The 21,257-nt window shown below is 52.1% G+C and overlaps 1 protein-coding gene across 1 annotated transcript in view; it reads left to right on the plus strand.

Annotated features, from left to right (window-relative positions):
- The window catches only part of bms1 (BMS1 ribosome biogenesis factor), a 122,426-nt gene that overhangs the window by 38,427 nt on the left and 62,742 nt on the right, over positions 1 to 21,257 (plus strand). Inside the window, exons 6-9 of the mRNA XM_038782908.1 lie at positions 5,032 to 5,174; positions 7,328 to 7,449; positions 10,747 to 10,943; positions 12,220 to 12,359. Of these exons, the coding sequence (XP_038638836.1) occupies positions 5,032 to 5,174; positions 7,328 to 7,449; positions 10,747 to 10,943; positions 12,220 to 12,359 (602 nt within the window). The remainder of the gene's footprint in view (positions 1 to 5,031; positions 5,175 to 7,327; positions 7,450 to 10,746; positions 10,944 to 12,219; positions 12,360 to 21,257) is intronic.

Below are 21,257 nucleotides of genomic sequence, written 5' to 3' on the forward strand. Positions count from 1 at the left end.
TGGGTGGGGGGGGGGGGGGAGAACCCCCCCCCCCCCCCCCCCCCCCCCCCCCCCCGTGGGTGCGGGGGAGACCCCCCCCCCCCCCCCCCCCCCCCCCCCGTGGGTGCGGGGGAGACCCCCCCCCCCGTGGGTGCGGGGGAGACCCCCCCCCCCCCCCGTGGGTGCGGGGGAGACCCCCCCCCCCCCCCCCGTGGGTGCGGGGGGAGAGAGGGTGGACCCGCGGGTGCTGGGGGAGAGAGGGGGGACCCGCGGGTGGTGGGGGGGAGAGAGGAGGGGGGCGGGTGTTGGGGGGGGGGGGAGAGGAGGGGGCGGGTGTTGAGGAGGGGGGCGAGTCGGAGGATGTGGGGGGAGAGGGGGCGAGCCGGAGGGTGTTGGGGGGGAGAGGGGGCGAGCCGGAGGGTGTTGGGGGGAGAGGGGGCGAGCCGGAGGGTGTGGGGGGGGAGAGGGGGCGAGCCGGAGGGTGTGGGGGGGGAGAGGGGGCGAGTCGGAGGGTGTGGGGGGAGAGGGGGCGAGCCGGAGGGTGTTGGGGGGAGAGGGGGCGAGTCGGAGGGTGTGGGGGGAGAGGGGTCTAGTTGGAGGATGTGGGGGGAGAGGGGGCAAGCCGGAGGAAAAAAAAAGAAATTGACACTGCCGGCTGCTCTCTCCCTCCAATCAGAAACATTAAAACTTAAAAGTTGGATTGGAGGGAGAGAGCAGCCGGCAGTGTCAATTTCAGCGGCCGGCTGATTTCAGTGAGAGCAGCTTCCTTCTCCGGATCAAAGTGAGCCGGCCGCTGAAATTTTAATTGGATCCACGATGGGGGTTTTAAATCTATTTAAAAATCTATGCTAGCGCTTCCCATTGTGAGTCTACGGGGGTCTGACCTCTTCCCCCGCCCCCCCGTAGACTCACAATGGGAAGCGCTAGCATAGATTTTAAATAAATTTAAAACCCCCATCATGGATATCCGCGGCTCGGTTACAACGCGGGTGGCTGTCTTGGACCCCAACACCCGCGTTATAAAGGGGGACTACTGTATCACATCCTAAAGCCATAGTGACTAGAGCACACAGTACTCTAGCTGTGGCCGAACCTGATTTTATACAGTTCCATTATAATCTCCCTGCTCTTGTGTTTATTAGCCGAGGCATAGAATGCAAGTATCCCATATGACTTCTTAACCACATCTACCTGTCCTGCTGCCTTCAGGGATCTATGGACATTCACCCCAAGGTCTCATAGGGTTAGGGTTAGAGCCTCTCTGATCCTCTGTACTTCCTGCATCCTAACATTCATTGTATCTTCCCTTCCCTTGTTAGTTCTCCCAGAATGCATCTCCTCATACTTTTCAGGGTTAAATCCCATTTGCCACTGTTCTGCCCGTCTGACCAGCCCATCTATATTGTTGTGTAATCTAAAGCTTTCCTCCTCGCTATTTACCACGTCACAGATTTTTGTGTCATCTGCGAACGTAGTGATCATACCCTCCCACATTAACATCCAGATCATTAATGTAAACTATAAACAGCAAGGGACCCAGCACTGATCCCTGTGAAACACCCCTGGACAGAGGCTTCCAGTCACAAAAACAAACTTTGACTGTCTCCCCCTCTGTCTCCTGTCACGAAGCCAGTTTTGGATCCAGCTTGCCAAATTGTCCTGGATTCCACGGGCTCTTATCTTCTTGATCAGTCTCCCATGTGGGGCCTTGTCGAAAGCCTTACAAAGTCCATGTAGACGTCATCAACTGGACTGCCCTCATCTTTGTACTTTGCATCGGTATTCACAAAGAAGAGGGACAAGACAGATGTTGAGGCTAGGGATGGTTGTTTAAATACTCTCGGTCAAGTTGTCATAAGGAAGGGGGAGGTTTTGGGTATTCTAAAAGACACTAAGGCGGACAAGTCCCCAGGACCGGATGGGATCTATCCCAGGTTACTGAGGGAAGCGAGGGTCGAAATAGCTGGGGCCTTAACAGATATCTTTGCAGCATCCTTGAGCACGGGTGAGGTCCCGGAGGACTGGAGAATTGCTAATGTTGTCCCTTTGTTTAAGAAGGGTAGCAGGGATAATCCAGGGAATTATAGACCTGTGAGCTTGACGTCAGTGGTAGGTAAACTGTTGGAGAAGATACTGAGGGATAGGATCTATTCACATATAGAAGAAAATAGACTTATCAGTGATCGGCAGCATGGTTTTGTGCAGGGAAGGTCATGTCTTACAAACCTAATAGAATTCTTTGAGGAAGTGACAAAGTTAATTGATGAGGGAAGGGCTGTAGATGTCATATACATGGACTTTAGTAAAGCGTTTGATAAGGTTTCCCATGGCAGGTTGATGTAAAAAGTGAAGTCGTATGGGGTTCAGGGTGTACTAGCTAGATTGATAAAGAACTGGCTGGGCAACATGAGACAGAGAGTAGTGGTGGAAGGGAGTGTCTCAAAATGGAGAAGGGTGACTAGTGGTGTTCCACAGGGATCTGTGCTCAGACCACTGTTGTTTGTGATCTACATAAATGACCTGGAGGAAGGTATAGGTGGTCTGATTAGCAAGTTTGCAGATGATACAAAGATTGGTGGAGTTGCAGATACCGAGGAGGACTGTTAGAGAATACAACAAAATATAGATAGATTGGAGAGTTGGGCAAAGAAATGGCAGATGGAGTTCAATCCAGGCAAATGCGAGGTGATGCATTTTGGAAGATCAAATTCAAGAGCGGACTATATGGTCAATGGAAGGGTCTTGGGGAAAATTGATGTGCAGAGAGATCTGGGAGTTCAGGTCCATTGTACCCTGAAGGTGGCAACGCAGGTTGATAGAGTGGTCAAGAAGGCAAAAGCATGCTTGCCTTCATCCGACGGGGTATTGAGTACAAGAGTTGGCAGGTCATGTTACAGTTGTATAGGACTTTGGTTCGGCCACATTTGGAATACTGCGTGCAGTTCTGGTCGCCACATTACCAGAAGGATGTGGATGCTTTGGAGAGGGTGCAGAGGAGGTTCACCAGGATGTTGCCTGGTATGGAGGGTGCTAGCTGTGAAGAAAGGTTGAGTAGATTAGGATTGTTTTCGTTGGAAAGACGGAGGTTGAGGGGGGACCTGATTGAGGTCTACAAAATTATGAGAGGTATGGACAGGGTGGATAGCAACAAGCTTTTTCCAAGAGTGGGGGTGTCAGTTACAAGGGGTCACGATTTCAAGGTGAGAGGTGAAAAGTTTAACGGAGATGTGCGTGGAAAGTTTTTTACGCAGAGGGTGGTGGGTGCCTGGAATGCTTTGCCAGCGGAGGTGGTAGAGGCGGGTACGATAGCATCATTTAAGATGCACCTGGACAGGTATATGAATGGGCGGGAACAGAGAGAAGTAGACCTTGGAAAATAGGAGGCAGGTTTAGATAAAGGATCTGGATCGGCGCAGGCTGGGAGGGCCGAAGGGCCTGTTCCTGTGCTGTAATTTTCTTTGTTCTTTGTGCACACCTAGTCACCTTGAAAAATGTTGTTAGACATGATGTCCTCTTTACAAAGCCGTGCTGACTATCCTTGTTTAATCCTTGCCTCTCCAAGTGGAAATTAATTCTGCAGAAACGCTTCACCGTGTCCTCGTAATGTATCTCTGATGTGGTCAAATATAATCAGGGAATCATCGGAGACCCGACCTTGTGACTGACCGGAATCGAGCAGCCTCTGTGGGGAAGGCACCGGACACATGGAGAGCGACTGTGTCAGGAATGAACAAAGGCAAATATAAGCGGCAGAAACCTCCAAACAACTCTTCGAGCACCAGATCGCTTGTTCAACTTATCAGCCAACTCCAAACCCATTGGACTGCAATAAAAGCAAGGTGTCCTCGCTTGAGCGGCTGCCTAAAAGGGTAGCACGGTGGTTAGCACTGCTGCCTCACAGCTCCAAGGACCTGGGTTCAATTCCGGCCTTGGGTGACTGTGTGGAGTTGGCACTCGTGCTCCAGTTTCCTCCCACAGTCCATGGATTGGCCATGATCAATGCATGGTGTTCCAGGAGTGGGCCTAGCTAGTGTTTTTCCAGAGGGTGGGTGCAGACTCGATGGGCTGAATGGCCTCCTTCTGCACTATAGCAATTATATGGATTCTAAGAGAACAGAAGACTGACGATCTCCAGTCCTTGAGTGTGAGCTCGTTGAACATTGTGGACTATTTTACTTGTATGTCATCATCATGATGGCTTTTCAATACGGGATCCTGAATAGCAGTTAGGAGCAGCAACCTGTGGTGAGATGCCCTCCTTCCCACTGGAAATCAGAGGTGCCCCGGGCAATTTGCGTACTTCAACTTTTGTGCCATATGAAATAGAGGTCAAATGTCTTCTCAAGCCTCTTTCTCCATGCGGTAAGACTGAGTGATGTCTTCCTTGACTCCACTTCCGTCTCTTTCACCTCATCGCCTGGTTCCTTTGGTGTTCAAAAACCTATTGATCTCAAATCGGACCATCGTTGAATTGTTTAAACTATATGCATTTAAAATTGTTTAACTTGGTTTAACATCTCACCCGAAGAATTGCACCTCCCAACTGCACTGAAATGTCCACCTGGAGTATGTGCTCAAGTCACTGGAGTCAGAATGTCTGACTTGGAGGGGAGCATTCTTCCCCCTGAACCATAGCTAATACCTTCGACTGATCAGAGTCTTCCGAAGCATGTGGGAGAAAGCGATAGAGCGATACATGGCCATTGGGAATGTGGTCTGTATCTGTGCTGTGAACAGTCCAAGGCAGTGGTCCTCCCAGCCAGAACTGCCACCACCACTGAACCTCTGCATTGTTTATGGTATTGGAGCAGGGGAGAGTTGTCTATTGATGCAATCTGTCACTGAGGGGGAAAGACCGAATTCCGAACAAGTAGAGCACCAAGGAGCCAATCATAAAATGTGCTGGTGGTCTTGTGCGTCAGAGCAAGTGAGCCAGACATTGGCAGATAGCTTATCATTATCGGCTGGTGGTCAGGCACGACCCCACAACCTCTGATGGTCAGTGCCGATACTTGTGTTAGTAACCTCAGCAGCATCTTCTGTATTTTCTAGGGTGCAAAGCTCTTCTACCTGTCTGGAATGGTTCACGGAGAATATCAGAAACAAGAGATTCACAACCTGGGCCGATTTATCTCTGTGATGAAGTTTCGGCCACTCGTGTGGCAAATGGCACATCCTTACCTCCTCGCTGACAGGTAAGTACAAGCTGTCTAACCTCCCTTATCAAACCAGCCGAGGAACTCCGCGTGGTTCAAATCTGTCCTTGGGTGTCTGTGTGGAGTTTGCACTTTCTCCCCATGTCCGCGTGGGTTTCCTCCTGGGCAGCACGGTAGCATTGTGGATAGCACAATTGCTTCACAGCTCCAGGGTCCCAGGTTCGATTCCGGCTTGGGTCACTGTCTGTGCGGAGTCTGCACGTTCTCCCCGTGTGTGCGTGGGTTTCCTCCGGGTGCTCCGGTTTCCTCCCACAGTCCAAAGATGTGCAGGTTAGGTAGAGTGGCCGTGATAAATTGCCCTTAGTATCCAAAATTGCCCTTAGTGTTGGGTGGGATTACTGGGTTATGGGGATAGCGTGGAGGTGTGGGCTTGGGCAGGGTGCTCTTTCCAGGAGCTGGTGCAGACTCGATGGGCTGAATGGCCCCCTTCTGCCGTATTGGGATCCTGTGGTCCCATGAAGATGTGTTGAGACGGAAGCACTGGGTAGATGACCCTGGGCTATAATTGTTGGATGAGGCTGGGCAAGGGTGATTCAGAGGCAGTGGGAGGAATTCATTCCCCATGCCAATTTAATCAGATTAGCTCTCTCCAGAGAGAGACAGAGTGCAGAGAAAGAGAGGGACAGGCGGTGCAGAAAAGGAAAGGAGAGGGCGAGAGAGGCAGCAGGAATGGAGAGGGAGAGAGAGGCAGAGCGGGAAAGGAGAGGGAGAGAGAGGCAGAGCGGGAAAGGAGAGGGAGAGAGGCAGAGCGGGAAAGGAGAGGGAGAGAGAGGCAGAGCGGGAAAGGAGAGGGAGAGCGAGGCGGGAGAGAGAGGGAGAGAGGCAGAGCGGGAAAGGTGGGTGGGGGGAGAGGGAGGGGCAGGGGGAGGTGGAGGAAAACACACGGTTAAGCTGAGTTTCCGGAAAGCTGTGGCTGTGTCATAGAAGCTGTGTCGCTCGGGAATTGTTTTGGGCGATCATTTTCCTTGAATTTATCCAGTATTTCTGTTGCTTTCCGTGATTTTTGTTATTCTGGCTCGGAATTCACAATGCTGAACTTCTACAGTCCTTTCAACTTTGTACATTTATATTTTTCCGGACAAATAATATCCGAAGGAGCCTATCTCTGGCTTTAACTTTGATTTCTATGGCATCCCGTGATTCACGGAAGGGTGAATGAAAGTTTGTGATTTTCAGGAATGCAACTACATCTTGAAGTCGGAATTCAGTGTATTTGAGTCGAGTTATTATTCCTTCTCTCTATTCCCAACCTTAATATCTTTATATTAAAAAAAGATGATCACACATTCTGTCGCCCACCAGTGGCAACAACGCTGAACTGCAGAGTGTGAGAGAACCTTGGGGGTTGTGAACAAATACTTGCTCCCTGAACTGCATGCTGACTCTCACTGCTCGGCCAAGCCAAGTGTTCCAATGTACCAATATGGGTGGCACACTGGTTAGCACTGCTGCCTCACGGTGCCAGGGACCCGGGTTAGCACTGCTCCCTCACAATGCCAGGGACCCGGGTTAACACTGCTGCATCACAGTGCCAGGGACCCGGGTTAACACTGCTGCATCACAGTGCCAGGGACCCGGGTTAACACTGCTGCCTCACAGTGCCAGGGACCCGGGTTAACACTGCTGTCTCACAGTGCCAGGTACCCGGGTTAGCACTGCTGTCTCACAGTGCCAGGGGCCCGGGTTAACACTGCTGTCTCACAGTGCCAGGTACCCGGGTTAGCACTGCTGTCTCACAGTGCCAGGGGCCCGGGTTAACACTGCTGTCTCACAGTGCCAGGGACCCGGGTTAGCACTGCTGCCTCAGTGCCAGGGACCCGGGTTAGCACTGATGTCTCACGGCGCCAGGGTTCCGGGTTCAATTCCAGCCTCGGGTCACTGTCTGTACGGAGTCTGCACGTTCTCCCCGTGTCTGTGGGGGTTTCCTCCGGGTGCTCCGGTTTCCTCCCACAGCCCAAAGATGTGCGGGTTATGTGGGGTTACGGGGATAGGGTGGGGGAGTGGGCCATGGAGCATGCTCTTTCAGAGGGTCAGTGCAGACTCGTTGGGCCTAATGGCCTCTTTCTGCGCTGCAGGGATACTGTGCCATCCTCGAGCGGGAAAAGTACTGAGAAATGTTGATGCTGTTTCAGAATGGAAGATCTGACCAATCCTGAGGATGTTCGCAAAAATCGGAAATGTGACCGTAAAGTTTCAATGTACGGGTACCTGCGCGGAACCTACCTCAGAAAGAGCAGCCAAGTTCACCTTCCAGGTATTCCTCAAATCCACTCAAATTGCTTATTAACTGAATCATGTGGTGAGGGATTGAACTGTACAAGCGAGGAGTGAGGGCACAGCCCGTGGTTTGTGCTGAGCTTGTTACTTTCTACTGGGGCAGTTGCAACATGAATGGTTTCTCTGGCCATGGCATAGGGGAGGGCAGAACACAGACCCAGTTCTCTGGCCATGGAATAGGGGAGGGCAGAACACAGATCCAGTTCTCTGGCCATGGAATAGGGGAGGGCAGAACACAGACCCAGTTCTCTGGCCATGGCATAGGGGAGGGCAGAACACAGACCCAGTTCTCTGGCCATGGCATAGGGGAGGGCAGAACACAGACCCAGTTCTCTGGCCATGGAATAGGGGAGGGCAGAACACAGACCCAGTTCTCTGGCCATGGCATAGGGGAGGGCAGAACACAGACCCAGTTCTCTGGCCATGGCATAGGGGAGGGCAGAACACAGACCCAGTTCTCTGGATCCCAGCCAAGCAGCAGCTGCTGGGACTTTCCAACAGGAGCAGACTATTGGGCAACTTTTTAAAAAAACATTTTAAATCTCTCATTGAGATCAACCTTCTAAACTCCAGTCACGTTTCTGCAATTTGTGCTCGTAATTTAACCCTTCAACTGCCATTCCGTGGCCACTTATTTCAGGATCGTTGGCAGCTCTGGAATGGATCTCGAGTTTTGGGTGAGTTGGGAGAGAGAAACTTTGAAATATGTTCTCCTCACGTTGTGAAGCTTGTAAAGTCTACAACCGCTACTAATCACACACTGCAGCGTGGATTGTTCTGTGAGAGTGCAAGTACTGGGGACATGGGGGTGGTGGGGGGGGGGGGGGGGGAAGTCACAGACTGAATTAGGGCGGCACGGCAGCACTGTGGCTTTACAGCTCCAGGGTCCCAGGTTCAATTCCTGGCTTGGGTCTGTGTGGAGTCTGCATGTTCTTTCCGTGTCTGTGTGGGTTTCCTCCGGGCGCTCCGGTTTCCTCCCACAAGTCCCGAAAGACGTGCTTGTTAGGTGAATTGGACATTCTGAATTCTCCCTCTGTGGACCCGAACAGGCGCCGGAATGTGGCGACTCGGGGATTTTCACAGTAACTTCATTGCAGTGTTAATGTAAGCCTACTTTGGCAGGTAGGATCAAGGAAAACCCAAAAGCTTTCTATAGGTATGTCAGGAATAAAAGAATGACTAGGGCAAGAGTAGGGCCAGTCAAGGACAGTGGTGGGAAGTTGTGTGTGGAGGCTGAGGAGATAAGCGAGATACTAAATGAATACTTTTCGTCAGTATTCACTCAAGAAAAAGATAATATTGTGGAGGAGAATGCTGAGACCCAGGCTATTAGAATAGATGGCATTGAGGTGCGTAGGGAAGAAGTGTTGGCAATTCTGGACAAGGTGAAAATAGATAAGTCCCCGGGGCCGGATGGGATTTATCCTAGGATTCTCTGGGAAGCCAGGGAAGAGATTGCTGAGCCTTTGGCTTTGATTTTTAGGTCATCATTGGCTACAGGAATAGTGCCAGAGGACTGGAGGATAGCAAATGTGGTCCCTTTGTTCAAGAAGGGGAGTAGAGATAACCCCGGTAACTATAGGCCGGTGAGCCTAACGTCTGTGGTGGGTAAAGTCTTGGAGAGGATTATAAAAGATACGATTTATAATCATCTAGATAGGAATAATATGATTAGGGACAGTCAGCATGGTTTTGTGAAGGGTAGGTCATGCCTCACAAACCATATCGAGTTCTTTGAGAAGGTGACTGAACAGGTAGACGAGGGTAGAGCAGTTGATGTGGTGTATATGGATTTCAGTAAAGCGTTTGATAAGGTTCCCCACGGTCGGCTATTGCAGAAAATACGGAGGCTGGGGATTGAGGGTGATTTAGAGATGTGGATCAGAAATTGGCTAGTTAAAAGAAGACAGAGAGTGGTAGTTGATGGGAAATGTTCAGAATGGAGTTCAGTTACGAATGGCGTACCACAAGGATCTGTTCTGGGGCCGTTGCTGTTTGTCATTTTTATAAATGACCTAGAGGAGGGCGCAGAAGGATGGGTGAGTAAATTTGCAGACGACACTAAAGTCGGTGGAGTTGTAGACAGTGCGGAAGGATGTTGCAGGTTACAGAGGGACATAGATAAGCTGCAGAGCTGGGCTGAGAGGTGGCAAATGGAGTTTAATGTGGAGAAGTGTGAGGTGATTCACTTTGGAAAGAATAACAGAAATGCGGAATATTTGGCTAATGGTAAAATTCTTGTTAGTGTGGATGAGCAGAGGGATCTCGGTGTCCATGTACATAGATCCCTGAAAGTTGCCACCCAGGTTGATAGGGTTGTGAAGAAGGCCTATGGTGTGTTGGCCTTTATTGGTAGAGGGATTGAGTTCCGGAGCCATGAGGTCATGATGCAGCTGTACCAAACTCTGGTACGGCCGCATTTGGAGTATTGCGTACAGTTCTGGTCGCCTCATTATAGGAAGGACGTGGAAGCTTTGGAACGGGTGCAGAGGAGATTTACCAGGATGTTGCCTGGTATGGAGGGAAAATCTTATGAGGAAAGGCTGATGGACTTGAGGTTGTTTTCGTTAGAGAGAAGAAGGTTAAGAGGTGACTTAATAGAGGCATACAAAATTATCAGAGGGTTAGATAGGGTGGACAGCGAGAGCCTTCTATTACCTGGAGGTGGCTAGCACGAGGGGACATAGCCTTAAATTGAGGGGTAATAGATATAGGACAGAGGTCAGAGGTGGGTTTTTTACGCAAAGAGTGGTGAGGCCGTGGAATGCCCTACCTGCAACAGTAGCGAACACGCCAACATTGAGGGCATTTAAAAATTTATTGGATAAGCATATGGATGATAAGGGCATAGTGTAGGTTAGATGGCCTTTAGATTTTTTCCATGTCGGTGCAACATCGAGGGCCAAAGGGCCTGTACTGCGCTGTATCGTTCTATGTTCTATGTTCTACTTGTGACAATAAAGATTAATATTATTAAATGCATAGGGAATGTAAGGAGGAATATATTTGCGTAGTGAGTGATAATAGGCTGAAACTCGCTGCCTATGAAGTGGGTGGAAGCAGAATAGTGAATTTTTTCAAAAGGAAATTGGATGGGCATTCGAAGCAGGTGAACCCGCAGGGCTAGGGGGATCGAGTGGGGGAGCGGGATGGCTCCTCATGGGGCTGGTATGGCTCCATGACTGTCCAATATACATGACCAGTTCATTCTTCACTTGGATCGCTGCACAGACCCAATCTCCATGCTTAAATCCTGTCTTTGTTAATTTTCCAGGTGTGGGCGACTTCACAGTGAATGAAGCTGGCTTCCTGCCAGATCCCTGTCCCCTCCCACAACAGCAGAAGAAACGATCCCTGCATGAGAAGGAGAGGCTGATCTATGCCCCCATGTCTGGTGTCGGGGGTATTGTATATGATAAGGATGCTGTGTATATCGACCTCGGCGGGAGCCATGCCCACAGAGCAGAGGAGGTAATGCCCGACACTTTCACTTGCTTGCCAGCTTTATTTGGTTCCCTTCCCATGAAACGTTTTGATGGCTGCTCTTAACCTTCCAATACCTGACCCAAGAGTAGTTGAAATGTGGCCTGGTTAAGTAGTGTTGATGTTCCCCACAGCAGTGGTAAATGTCACAGTGGAAACCGACGCTTGTGTCTAACACCCGCAGTGATCAGATAGAAACAGTAAAACAAAACGGACCAGCCTGAACTATTCATGAGGAAGAGGGTCGACGACCTTGCCCTTGCATCTCTAATCGCCCGCTGGAGAATCCTGCTTGGCTGACGATCAGCAGCACCACCCACAGCTGCAGACTGGCTGGCAAACCTATCGCAATTCCTACACCTGGAGAAGATCAAAGTCACCATCCGAGGGTCATCTACCATGTCCAACTTCATCTCAGTCTTTTTCATTGAAGGCTTGATTAATAGGAAAAGTACTTCAGTCAATGCCATGCCAGTACTGTTAGAGATTTACCACTACTCCAATTGCTCTGATTTCAATGTGTTATCATCAGCTGAACAAGTAGTAGTCATATTTTTGGCTTTACTTTGGTCTTTTAAAAATGACCAATTAAGGGGCAATTTAGCCTGGCCAATCCACCTACCCTGCACATCTTTGGGTTGTGGGGGTGAGACCCACGCAGACACGGGGAGAATGAGCAAACTCCACACGGAGTGTGACCCTGGGCTGGGATCAAACCCGGGTCCTCGGTGCCGTGAGGCAGCAGTGCTAACCACTGCGCCACCACGCCTCCCTGTCTGGAAGTAAAACTTCATCTCCAAGCTTCACTTTCAGGCAACCACCATGCTCTGCTGCCAATGTCAGAGAAACTCCCAAGTCCGGTTCTGAAGACGATCCTGAGACTAGGTGGATTGTCGCAGAGTTAGTATCTCTCTCGTCCCCATTTGGCAGACTCGTCTTTCAATAGACATCTGAGTAGAATTAACTACTAAATACCCAACATCTCTTCACCTTACCTTTACCTTAAACTACCAGGTTTTTAACATCCGTCAATGAACCTATTGGGTACTTCTCTATTCGCTTAACACACACCTTAAAACCTACCCCGTTGACCATCTGACCTAAAATATCCTTATATGACTGTCATTTTTTTTGTTTTATAATGCTCCTGTGTAGTGCCTTGTGTAGTGGCATGATGGTGCTGTCTAAATACAAGTAGTTGTTAGTATTATAACTACGTTTTTACTATATAATTCTATAAAAATTCTCTTTTGCTTGTCTGTAGGAAGAACAAAGGCCAAACCACGAACTGGTGCAAAGTCTTATTGCAACTCACAGCACCATTGACATCAAGATGGCCTCGAGCAAAGTCTCCCTCTTCATGGACTCAAAGCCACTGGCATCGGAGGAACTGGATGAAAGCGGGTAGGTAGAAATTTAGATATTCCTAATTTCAACCCGTCACTCACAGTGGCCAAGCTGTGAAGCTTACCAAATGCTGATGTGATTCTGGGCAGTTTTGGCATGGAAACTGCACAATGCAGTTGTGTTTGCCTAAAGGCCGAGGAAGCCCCACATTGGCCAGTTTTCTTCCCCCAGGTTTGGAGAAGGTATTTGAAGTACTGGTGTCCCCTTCAGTGAGGTGGAAGATCATTTTTAATCTCTGCTGAGCTCCTCCTGGATTGACTGTTTTTTTCTGTTTAATTCTGAGCTGAGCGAAGGTAAACTATTCTGTGCTCTGTCTCCAATACGTTAGTTTTTCTAGACAGGGAAGCAAGACCACCTTGTTTAAGACCAGATTCATTATTCGCAGTTTGCTTCCTCTGTGTACAGCAGATTTAGTTAATTAAGTCATCAACCCCAATATCTTTTTTTAAAAATTGTTTTTATTCAAGTTTTTCTGAAACAAAATTTTACATTACCAATAACAAAAAGGAGAAAATTTCACAAATAAGGTGGTTATAGTCCATTTACAAAAGAAGAGTATACATTCCATACACAGTTCCCCCCCGCCCCCCCCCCCGGATTGCTGCTGACCTTTCAACGTTCTGCCAAAAAGTCAAGGAACGGCTGCCACCGCCGGGAGAACCCCAGCAAGGACCCTCTCAAGGCAAACTGTATCCATTCGAGACTGAGAAACCCAGCCATGTCACTGACCCAGGTCTCCACACTCGGGGGCCTCGAGTCCCTCCACATTAACAAGATCCGTCTCCGGGCTACCAGGGAGGCAAAGGCCAGGACGTCGGCCTCCTTCGCTTCCTGCACTCCCGGTTCTTCTGACACCCCAAATATTACTATCTCCGGACTCTGCACCACCCGAGTGTCCAAGACCTTGGACATAGCCTTTGCAAAGCCCTGCCAGAATTCTTTAAGCGCCGGGCATGCCCAGAACATATGGACATGGTTTTCTGGGCTCCATGAGCATCTCACACACCTGTCCTCCACCCCAAAGAGCTTGCTCATTCTCACTGTCGTCATGTGTGCCCAGTGCACCACCTTAAACTGAATTAGGTTAAGCCTGGCACACGATGAGGAATTAACCCTGCTCAGGGCATCAGCCCACAGGCCCTCATCCAGCTCCTCGCCGAGCTCCTCCTCCCACTTGCCCTTCAGCTCCTCCGCCGAGACTTCCTCTGCCTCTTGCAGTTCTTGATATAAGTCCGACACCGTCCCCTCCCCCACCCAGATGCCAGAGACCACTCTGTCCTGTATCCTGTGGCGGGAATGTGTGTGTGGGTTTCCTCCGGGTACTCCGGTTTCCTCCCACAGTCCAAAGATGTGCAGGTTGGGTGGATTGGCCATGATACATTGCCCTTAGTGTCCAAAATTCTATGATTAACCTAGGACAAAAGTTCGGCACAATATCGTGGGCCGAAGGGTCTGTTCTGTGCTATATTTCTCTATCTATCTCTATCTCTACCTGTTTCTTCAGAAAAGCACGGACTTGTGGAGGTATCTAAAGGCATTCCCTGGGGGCAGACTAAATTTCTCCTCTAGCGTCTTCAGGCTAGGAAAAGTCCCATCTATAAACAGGTCCCCCATCCTTTTGATACCCGCCCTATGCCAACTTTGAAACCCTCCGTCTATCTTGCCTGGAACAAATCTATGCTTATGCCGTATCGGGGTCCTGACTGAGGCCCCTTCCTCCCTCCTGTGCCTTCTCCACTGACCCCAGCTCTAAGAACAGCCTTTTAACTCACGGGGTATTGTTTGCCCACACAAATCCTGTGATAATCCTGTTCACCCATTTGAAGAAGGATTTGGGGATGAAGATCGGAAGGCACTGGAAGACGAACAGAAACCTGGGAAGGACCGTAATTTTCACGGACTGCACCCTACCCGCCAGGGAAAGCGGGAGCATGTCCCACCTTTTGGAAGATCAAATTCAAGAGCGGACTATATGGTCAATGGAAGGGTCTTGGGGAAAATTGATGTACAGAGAGATCTGGGAGTTCAGGTCCATTGTACCCTGAAGGTGGCAACGCAGGTTGATAGAGTGGTCAAGAAGGCATACAGCATGTTTGCCTTCATCGGACGGGGTATTGAGTACAAGAGTTGGCAGGTCATGTTACAGTTGTATAGGACTTTGGTTCGGCCACATTTGGAATACTGCGTGCAGTTCTGATCGCCACATTACCAGAAGGATGTTTTTGGAGAGGGTGCAGAGGAGGTTCACCAGGATGTTGCCTGGTATGGAGGATGCTATCTATGAAGAAAGGTTGAGCAGATTAGGATTGTTTTCGTTGGAAAGATGGAGGTTGAGGGGGGACCTGATTGAGGTCTACAAAATTATGAGAGGTATGGACAGGGTGGATAGCAACAAGCTTTTCCCAAGAGTGGGGGTGTCAGTTACAAGGGGTCACGATTTCAAGGTGAGAGGGGGAAAGTTTAAGGGAGATGTGCATGGAAAGTTTTTTTACGCAGAGGGTGGTGGGTGCCTGGAACGCTTTACCAGCGGAGGTGGTAGAGGCGGGCACGATAGCATCATTTAAGATACATCTAGACAGGTATATGAATGGGCGGGAACAGAGGGAAGTAGACCTTGGAAAATAGGAGACAGGTTTAGATAAAGGATCTGGATCGGCGCAGGCTGGGAGGGCCGAAGGGCCTGTTCCTGTGCTGTAATTTTCTTTGTTCTTTGTTCTTTTGAAGTCTCCCTCCATCTGCTGTACCAGCCGAGATGGATTGCGCGTGTGTAGGGCATCCCAATTCCTAGCCACCTGTACACCCAGATACCAAAAGCTCCTCTCCACCATCTTGAGCAGGACCTCCTCCAGTCTGTCCTCCTGGCCCCTCGCATGGATCACAAATAGCTCACTTTTCCCCACGTTCAACTTGTACCCCGACAAACTCCCAAAGTCCTTTAGGATCCGCATGACCTGCCCCATCCCCTTTAGCGGGTCAGAAATATACAGGAGCAGGTCATCTGCGTAGAGCTAAACACAATGCCCCCCCCCCCCCCCCCATGAACCAGCCCCCTTCAGTTTCTTGACGTCCTCAGCGCCATGGCCAACGGCTCAACGGCCAGGGCAAATAGCAGCGGGGGCAGGGGGCACCCCTGCCTCGTTCCTCGGTGCTGGTTTAGCTCACTGGGCTAAATCGCTGGCTTTTAAAGCAGGCCAGCAGCACGGTTCGATTCCCGTACCAGCCTCCCCGAACAGGCGCCAGAATGTGGCGACTAGGGGCTTTTCACAGTAACTTCATTGAAGCCTACTCGTGACAATAAGCGATTTTCATTTTCTCATTTCAAAATACTCCGACCTCAGTCGGTTCGTGGACACACTTGCTACGGGGGCCTGATAGAGTAGTTTGACACACCCTATGTATTCCTCCCCAAATCCAGATCTACTTAACGCTTCCCACAGGTACTCCCACTCCACCCGATCAAAGGCTTTCTCCGCATCATTGCAGCCACTAGTTCTGCGTCCGCTCCTTCTGAGGGCATCATAATAATTTTTAGGAGCCTCCCCACGTTCGTGTTCAATTGCCTGCCTTTGACGAACCCTGTCTGATCCTCGTCAATCACCCCCGGGACACAGTCCTCTATTCTGGTGGCCAAGATCTTAGCCAGCAGTTTGGCATTTATATTTAGGAACGATATCGGCCTGTAGGACCCACAGTGCAACGGATCCTTGTCCCACTTGAGGATGAGCGAGATCGAAACCCGCAACATCGACGGGGGGAGGGTCTCCCTCTCCTTGGCCTCGATAAAGGTTCTTAGCAGGAGAGGGCTCAGCAGCTCCGAGAATTTCTTGTAGAATTCTACAGAGTAGCCGTCCGGTCCCGGGGCCTTGCCCGACTGCATATTCTCCAAGCTGTCAACTATCTCCTCCAACTCAATCGGGGCCCCCAATCCCTCCACCAGCTCCTCGTCCACCCTTGGGAACCTCAGTTGGTCCACAAATTGCTTCATCCCTTCCCTCCCTTGCACAGCTTGCAGTAGAACTCCTTGAAGACTTTGTTGATCTCTTCAGGGCTCAGGACCATGTTACCCCCATTATCCCTAACTCTCCCAGTTTCCCTGGCCGCCTCCCTCCTTCGCAGTTGGTGTGCCAGCATCCTCCTCGCTTTCTCCCCCAGTCCATAGACTGCCCCTTTCACCTTCCTCAGCTCTGCCTCTGCCTTCCCTGTGGTCAGCAGGTCAAACACCGCCTGCAAACTCCGGCTCTCCTTCAGCAGCCCCTCCTCGGGGATCTCCGCGACCTCCTGTTTACCCTATCTCTCCCACTAACCTCTCCCTCTCCGCCCTATCCTCCTTCTCTCTGTGGGACCTGATAGAGATCAACTACTCCCTAATAACTGCCTTCAAGGCCTCCCAGACTGTGGTCACTGTTACCTCTCCCGTATCGTTTGTTGTCACAGTTTTGAATGCTCCTCCGGTTACACAGACCTCCTCATCCGCTGACAGTCCCACGTCCAAAATTCCAGAGAGGGCGCTGCCCTTTCTCCGCCCCCAGTCTCAAGTCCGCCCAGTACGGAGCATGGTCCGAGACTGCAATGGCCGAATACTCTACCCCCTCCACCCCTGGGATTAGCGCCCTGCTCAACACAAAAAAACAATCCGAGAGTACACTTTATGCACGTGGAAGAAGAAAGAGAACTCCTTTGCCCTTTACCAAGCGAATCTCCAAGGGTCCACTCCCCCCATCTGGTCCATGAAACCCCTCAGGATCTTGGCCGCTGCCGGCCTCCTCCCCGACCTGGACTTAGACCGGTCCAGAGCCGGGTCCAGGACTGTGGGTACCTGCCCCCTTTGTCCGCCACAATACTTCCCGCCTCAAATGCCACCTGTTTTCTTACCAGGATTCTTTGCGTCCAGCCCGAAGTGGAACACCTGGCCCATCCATCCCTTCCTCAGTGTGGTTCGGTCAGGGAGTTATAAGTGCGTCTCCTGTAGCATGGCTACGGTCTGCCTTTAATCCCTTTAAGTGCGAGAACACGGGGGGCCCTTTTGACCGGCCCGTTTAGGCCCCTTACATTCGTCCGGCGTATCGAAGTAATGTTGCCTGCATTGGTAAGTGACCCACAGCCCCGCTGGATGTAGCAGGCCGAACTTTACCCCTTTGTTGTGGAGGGCTGTCTTAGCCCGGTTGAATCCCGCACGCCTCTTAGCCAGATCTGCTCCCCAGTCCTGGTAAATTTGAATCTCACAGTTCCCCCATTTACTGCTTCGCTCCATCTTTGCCCACCTCAGGACATGTTCCTTGTCTGTGAAGCGGTGGAATCTTATCACCATCGCACTCTGTGCTTCATTCGCCCTAGGCTTCCTTGTCAGGACCAGTTCCAGAGGCCGCGGGAAGGCTCCCGCGCCCATCAGCGTCCCCAGCATCGTGGTCACAAATGCGCTTGCATCCGACTCCTCTGCACATTCGGGGAGGCCCAGGATTTGCAGGTTCTGCCTCCTCGACCTATTTTCAAGGTCTTCCAGTTTCTCCTGCAATCTTTTGTGCAGGGCCTCGTGCGCCTCCATCCTGACCCCCAGGCCCAATATCTCATCCTCATTTTCAGAGACATTTTTTTCCACCTCTTTGATCGCCTTCTCCTGCATCTTCTGAGTCTCCACCATCCTTTCCATGGAAACCTTCATCGGGGCCAGCATCTCCGTCTTGAGCTCTGTGAAGCAGCTTCTCAGGAACTCCCGCTGCTCCCGCGACCATTGGGCCCACGCCTCCTGGTCCGCGCCAGCCGTCATTTTATCATTTCGGACCCGTTCCCCTCGTTTCACTGATCCAGCCTTCTTTACTGCCCCACTCCTGGTCCACTCTATACAGCGCTGAGGGTAGCCTCACCAGCGTTTACTGTCCCACCGGGATCGCCGCTCAAGTGCCGTTAAAGGCCCGTTAACGGTCCCAAATGTCCGATCTCAGCGGGAGCTGCCGAACGTGCGACCTACCCGGGCATGGCCGCAGCCGGAAGTCCAGCAGAGTCTTTTAGTTGCACTGGTGATGTTTACAAAAGTTGAGCTTGTCTTTTAAAGGCAAACAAATTGTCAGCTGGAGTTGTGACCGATCGTTCTCTCCCGTCCCGGTTCTCTCTGCCATTCCCGGTTCTCTCCCCCATCCCGGTTCTCTCTCCCCCATCCCGGTTCTCTCTCCCCCGTCCCGGTTCTCTCTCCCCCGTCCCGGTTCTCGCTCCCGTCCCGGTTCTCGCTCCCGTCCCGGTTCTCTCTCTCCCGTCCCGGTTCTCTCTCCCCCGTCCCGGTTCTCTCTCCCCCGTCCCGGTTCTCTCCCCCGTCTCGGTTCTCTCCCCCGTCCCGGTTCTCTCCCCCGTCCCGGTTCTCTCCCCCGTCCCGGTTCTCTCCCCCGTCCCGGTTCTCTCTCCCCCGTCCCGGTTCTCTCTCCCCCGTCCCGGTTCTCTCTCCCCCGTCCCGGTTCTCTCTCCCCCGTCCCGGTTCTCTCTCCCCCGTCCCGGTTCTCGCTCCCGTCCCGGTTCTCGCTCCCGTCCCGGTTCTCGCTCCCGTCCCGGTTCTCGCTCCCGTCCCGGTTCTCGCTCCCGTCCCGGTTCTCGCTCCCGTCCCGGTTCTCGCTCCCGTCCCGGTTCTCGCTCCCGTCCCGGTTCTCGCTCCCGTCCTGGTTCTCGCTCCCGTCCCGGTTCTCTCCCCCGTCTCGGTTCTCTCCCCCGTCCCAGTTCTCTCTCCCGTCCCGGTTCTCTCTCTCCCGTCCCGGTTCTCGCTCCCGTCCCGGTTCTCGCTCCCCTGTCCCGGTTCTCTCCGCCATTCCCGGTTCTCCCCCCCCGTCCCGGTTCTCTCCCCCGTCCCGGTTCTCTCCCCCGTCCCGGTTCTCTCCCCCGTCCCGGTTCTCGCTCCCGTCCCGGTCCGCTCTCCCATTCCCATTCCGCTCTCTCCCATTCCCGGACCGCTCTCTCCCGTTCTCGGTCCGCTCTTTCCCATTCCGGTCCGCTCTTTCCCATTCCCGGTCCGCTCTTCCCCTTTCCCGGTCCGCTCTTCCCCTTTCCCGGTCCGCTCTTCCCCTTTCCCGGTCCGCTCTTTCCCATTCCCGGTCCGCTCTTTCCCATTCCCGGTCCGCTCTTTCCCATTCCCGGTTCTCTCTCCCATCCCGGTTCTCGCTCCCGTCCCGGTTCTCGCTCCCGTGCCGGTTCTCGCTCCCGTGCCGGTTCTCGCTCCCGTCCCGGTTCTCTTCCCATTCCGGTCCGCTCTTTCCCATTCCCGGTCCGCTCTTCCCCTTTCCCGGTCCGCTCTTCTCCCATCACGGTCCGCTCTCTCCCATCACGGTCCGCTCTCTCCCATTCCCGGTCCGCTCTCTCCCATTCCCGGTCCGCTCTCTCCCATTCCCGGTCCGCTCTCTCCCATTCCCGGTCCGCTCTCTCCCATTCCCGGTCCGCTCTCTCCCATTCCCGGTCCGCTCTCTCCCATTCCCGGTCCGCTCTCTCCCATTCCCGGTCCGCTCTCTCCCATTCCCGGTCCGCTCTTTCCCATTCCCGGTCCGCTCTCTCCCATTCCCGGTCTGCTCTCTCCCATTCCCGGTCTGCTCTCTCCCATTCCCGGTCTGCTCTCTCCCATTCCCGGTCCGCTCTCTCCCATTCCCGGTCCGCTCTCTCCCATTCCCGGTCTGCTCTCTCCCATTCCCGGTCTGCTCTCTCCCATTCCGTCCGCTCTTTCCCATTCCCGGTCTGCTCTCTCCCATTCCGGTCCGCTCTCCTATCCATTCCTTTGGATTCTGTACCTCTCAGCTGTCCCATGTTTATGCTATTTCTGGTCATTTTCCCCTCCCCTCTTCATCAACAGCTCCGTGTCTGTGCAAACCCTTCGTTATCACACACATTACGGTAAAAACACTACAGCCTCCTTCAACTCATTTAGCAAGATCTTTCCTCCACTTTCTTAACCATTCTTATTTCCATTCTTTTTCTTTGAATTTTAGCCAGAACATCATCTGAAATTGGTTCTCATCCACAGCATTAGTTTTGGTGTTCCCCAAGGATCTCTCCTTGGCTCATCCTATTTTCTATCGACATGTTACTTTACATCCAGGTTAGTTTCCACAGATACGCTGACTCAAATCCTTCTATTCACCACGTCTCCGACCTCTGCACCCCGTCTCTGATTGGTCACACTGCTTCTCCGACCTCTGCACCCCCATCTCTGATTGGTCACACTGCTTCACCGACCTCTGCAGCCCTGTCTCTGATTGGTCACACTGCTTCTCCGACCTCTGCAGCCCCGTCTCTGATTGGTCACACTGCTTCTCCGACCTCTGCAGCCCCGTCTCTGATTGGTCACACTGCTTCTCCGACCTCTGCACCCCCATCTCTGATTGGTCACACTGCTTCACCGACCTCTGCAGCCCTGTCTCTGATTGGTCACACTGCTTCTCCGACCTCTGCAGCCCCGTCTCTGATTGGTCACACTGCTTCTCTGACCTCTGCAGTCCCGTCTCTGATTGGTCACACTGCTTCTCCGACCTCTGCAGCCCCGTCTCTGATTGGTCACACTGCTTCTCCGACCTCTGCAGCCCCGTTTCTGATTGGTCACACTGCTTCTCCGACCTCTGCAACCTGTCCCTGATTGGTCACACTGCTTCTCCGACCTCTGCAGCCCCGTCTCTGATTGGTCACACTGCTTCTCCGACCTCTGCACCCTGTCCCTGATTGGTCACACTGCTTCTCCGACCTTTGCACCCTGTCCCTGATTGGTCACACTGCTTCTCTGACCTCTGCATTGGTTGAGCCAAAACTACCTTTAATAAATCTACGAATCTGAAGCCATTTTCTTTGATCACAAATTCCGTTCCCTCACCACCAAATTAATCCCCCCCCCGGTCATCTCCCTCTCTTCCACCCTCCATAAGGTTGCGCTCGATCAAC

Source organism: Scyliorhinus canicula, chromosome 22 (genome assembly GCF_902713615.1).
Source record: "Scyliorhinus canicula chromosome 22, sScyCan1.1, whole genome shotgun sequence".
In the NCBI taxonomy this organism is placed as follows: Eukaryota; Metazoa; Chordata; class Chondrichthyes; order Carcharhiniformes; family Scyliorhinidae; genus Scyliorhinus; species Scyliorhinus canicula.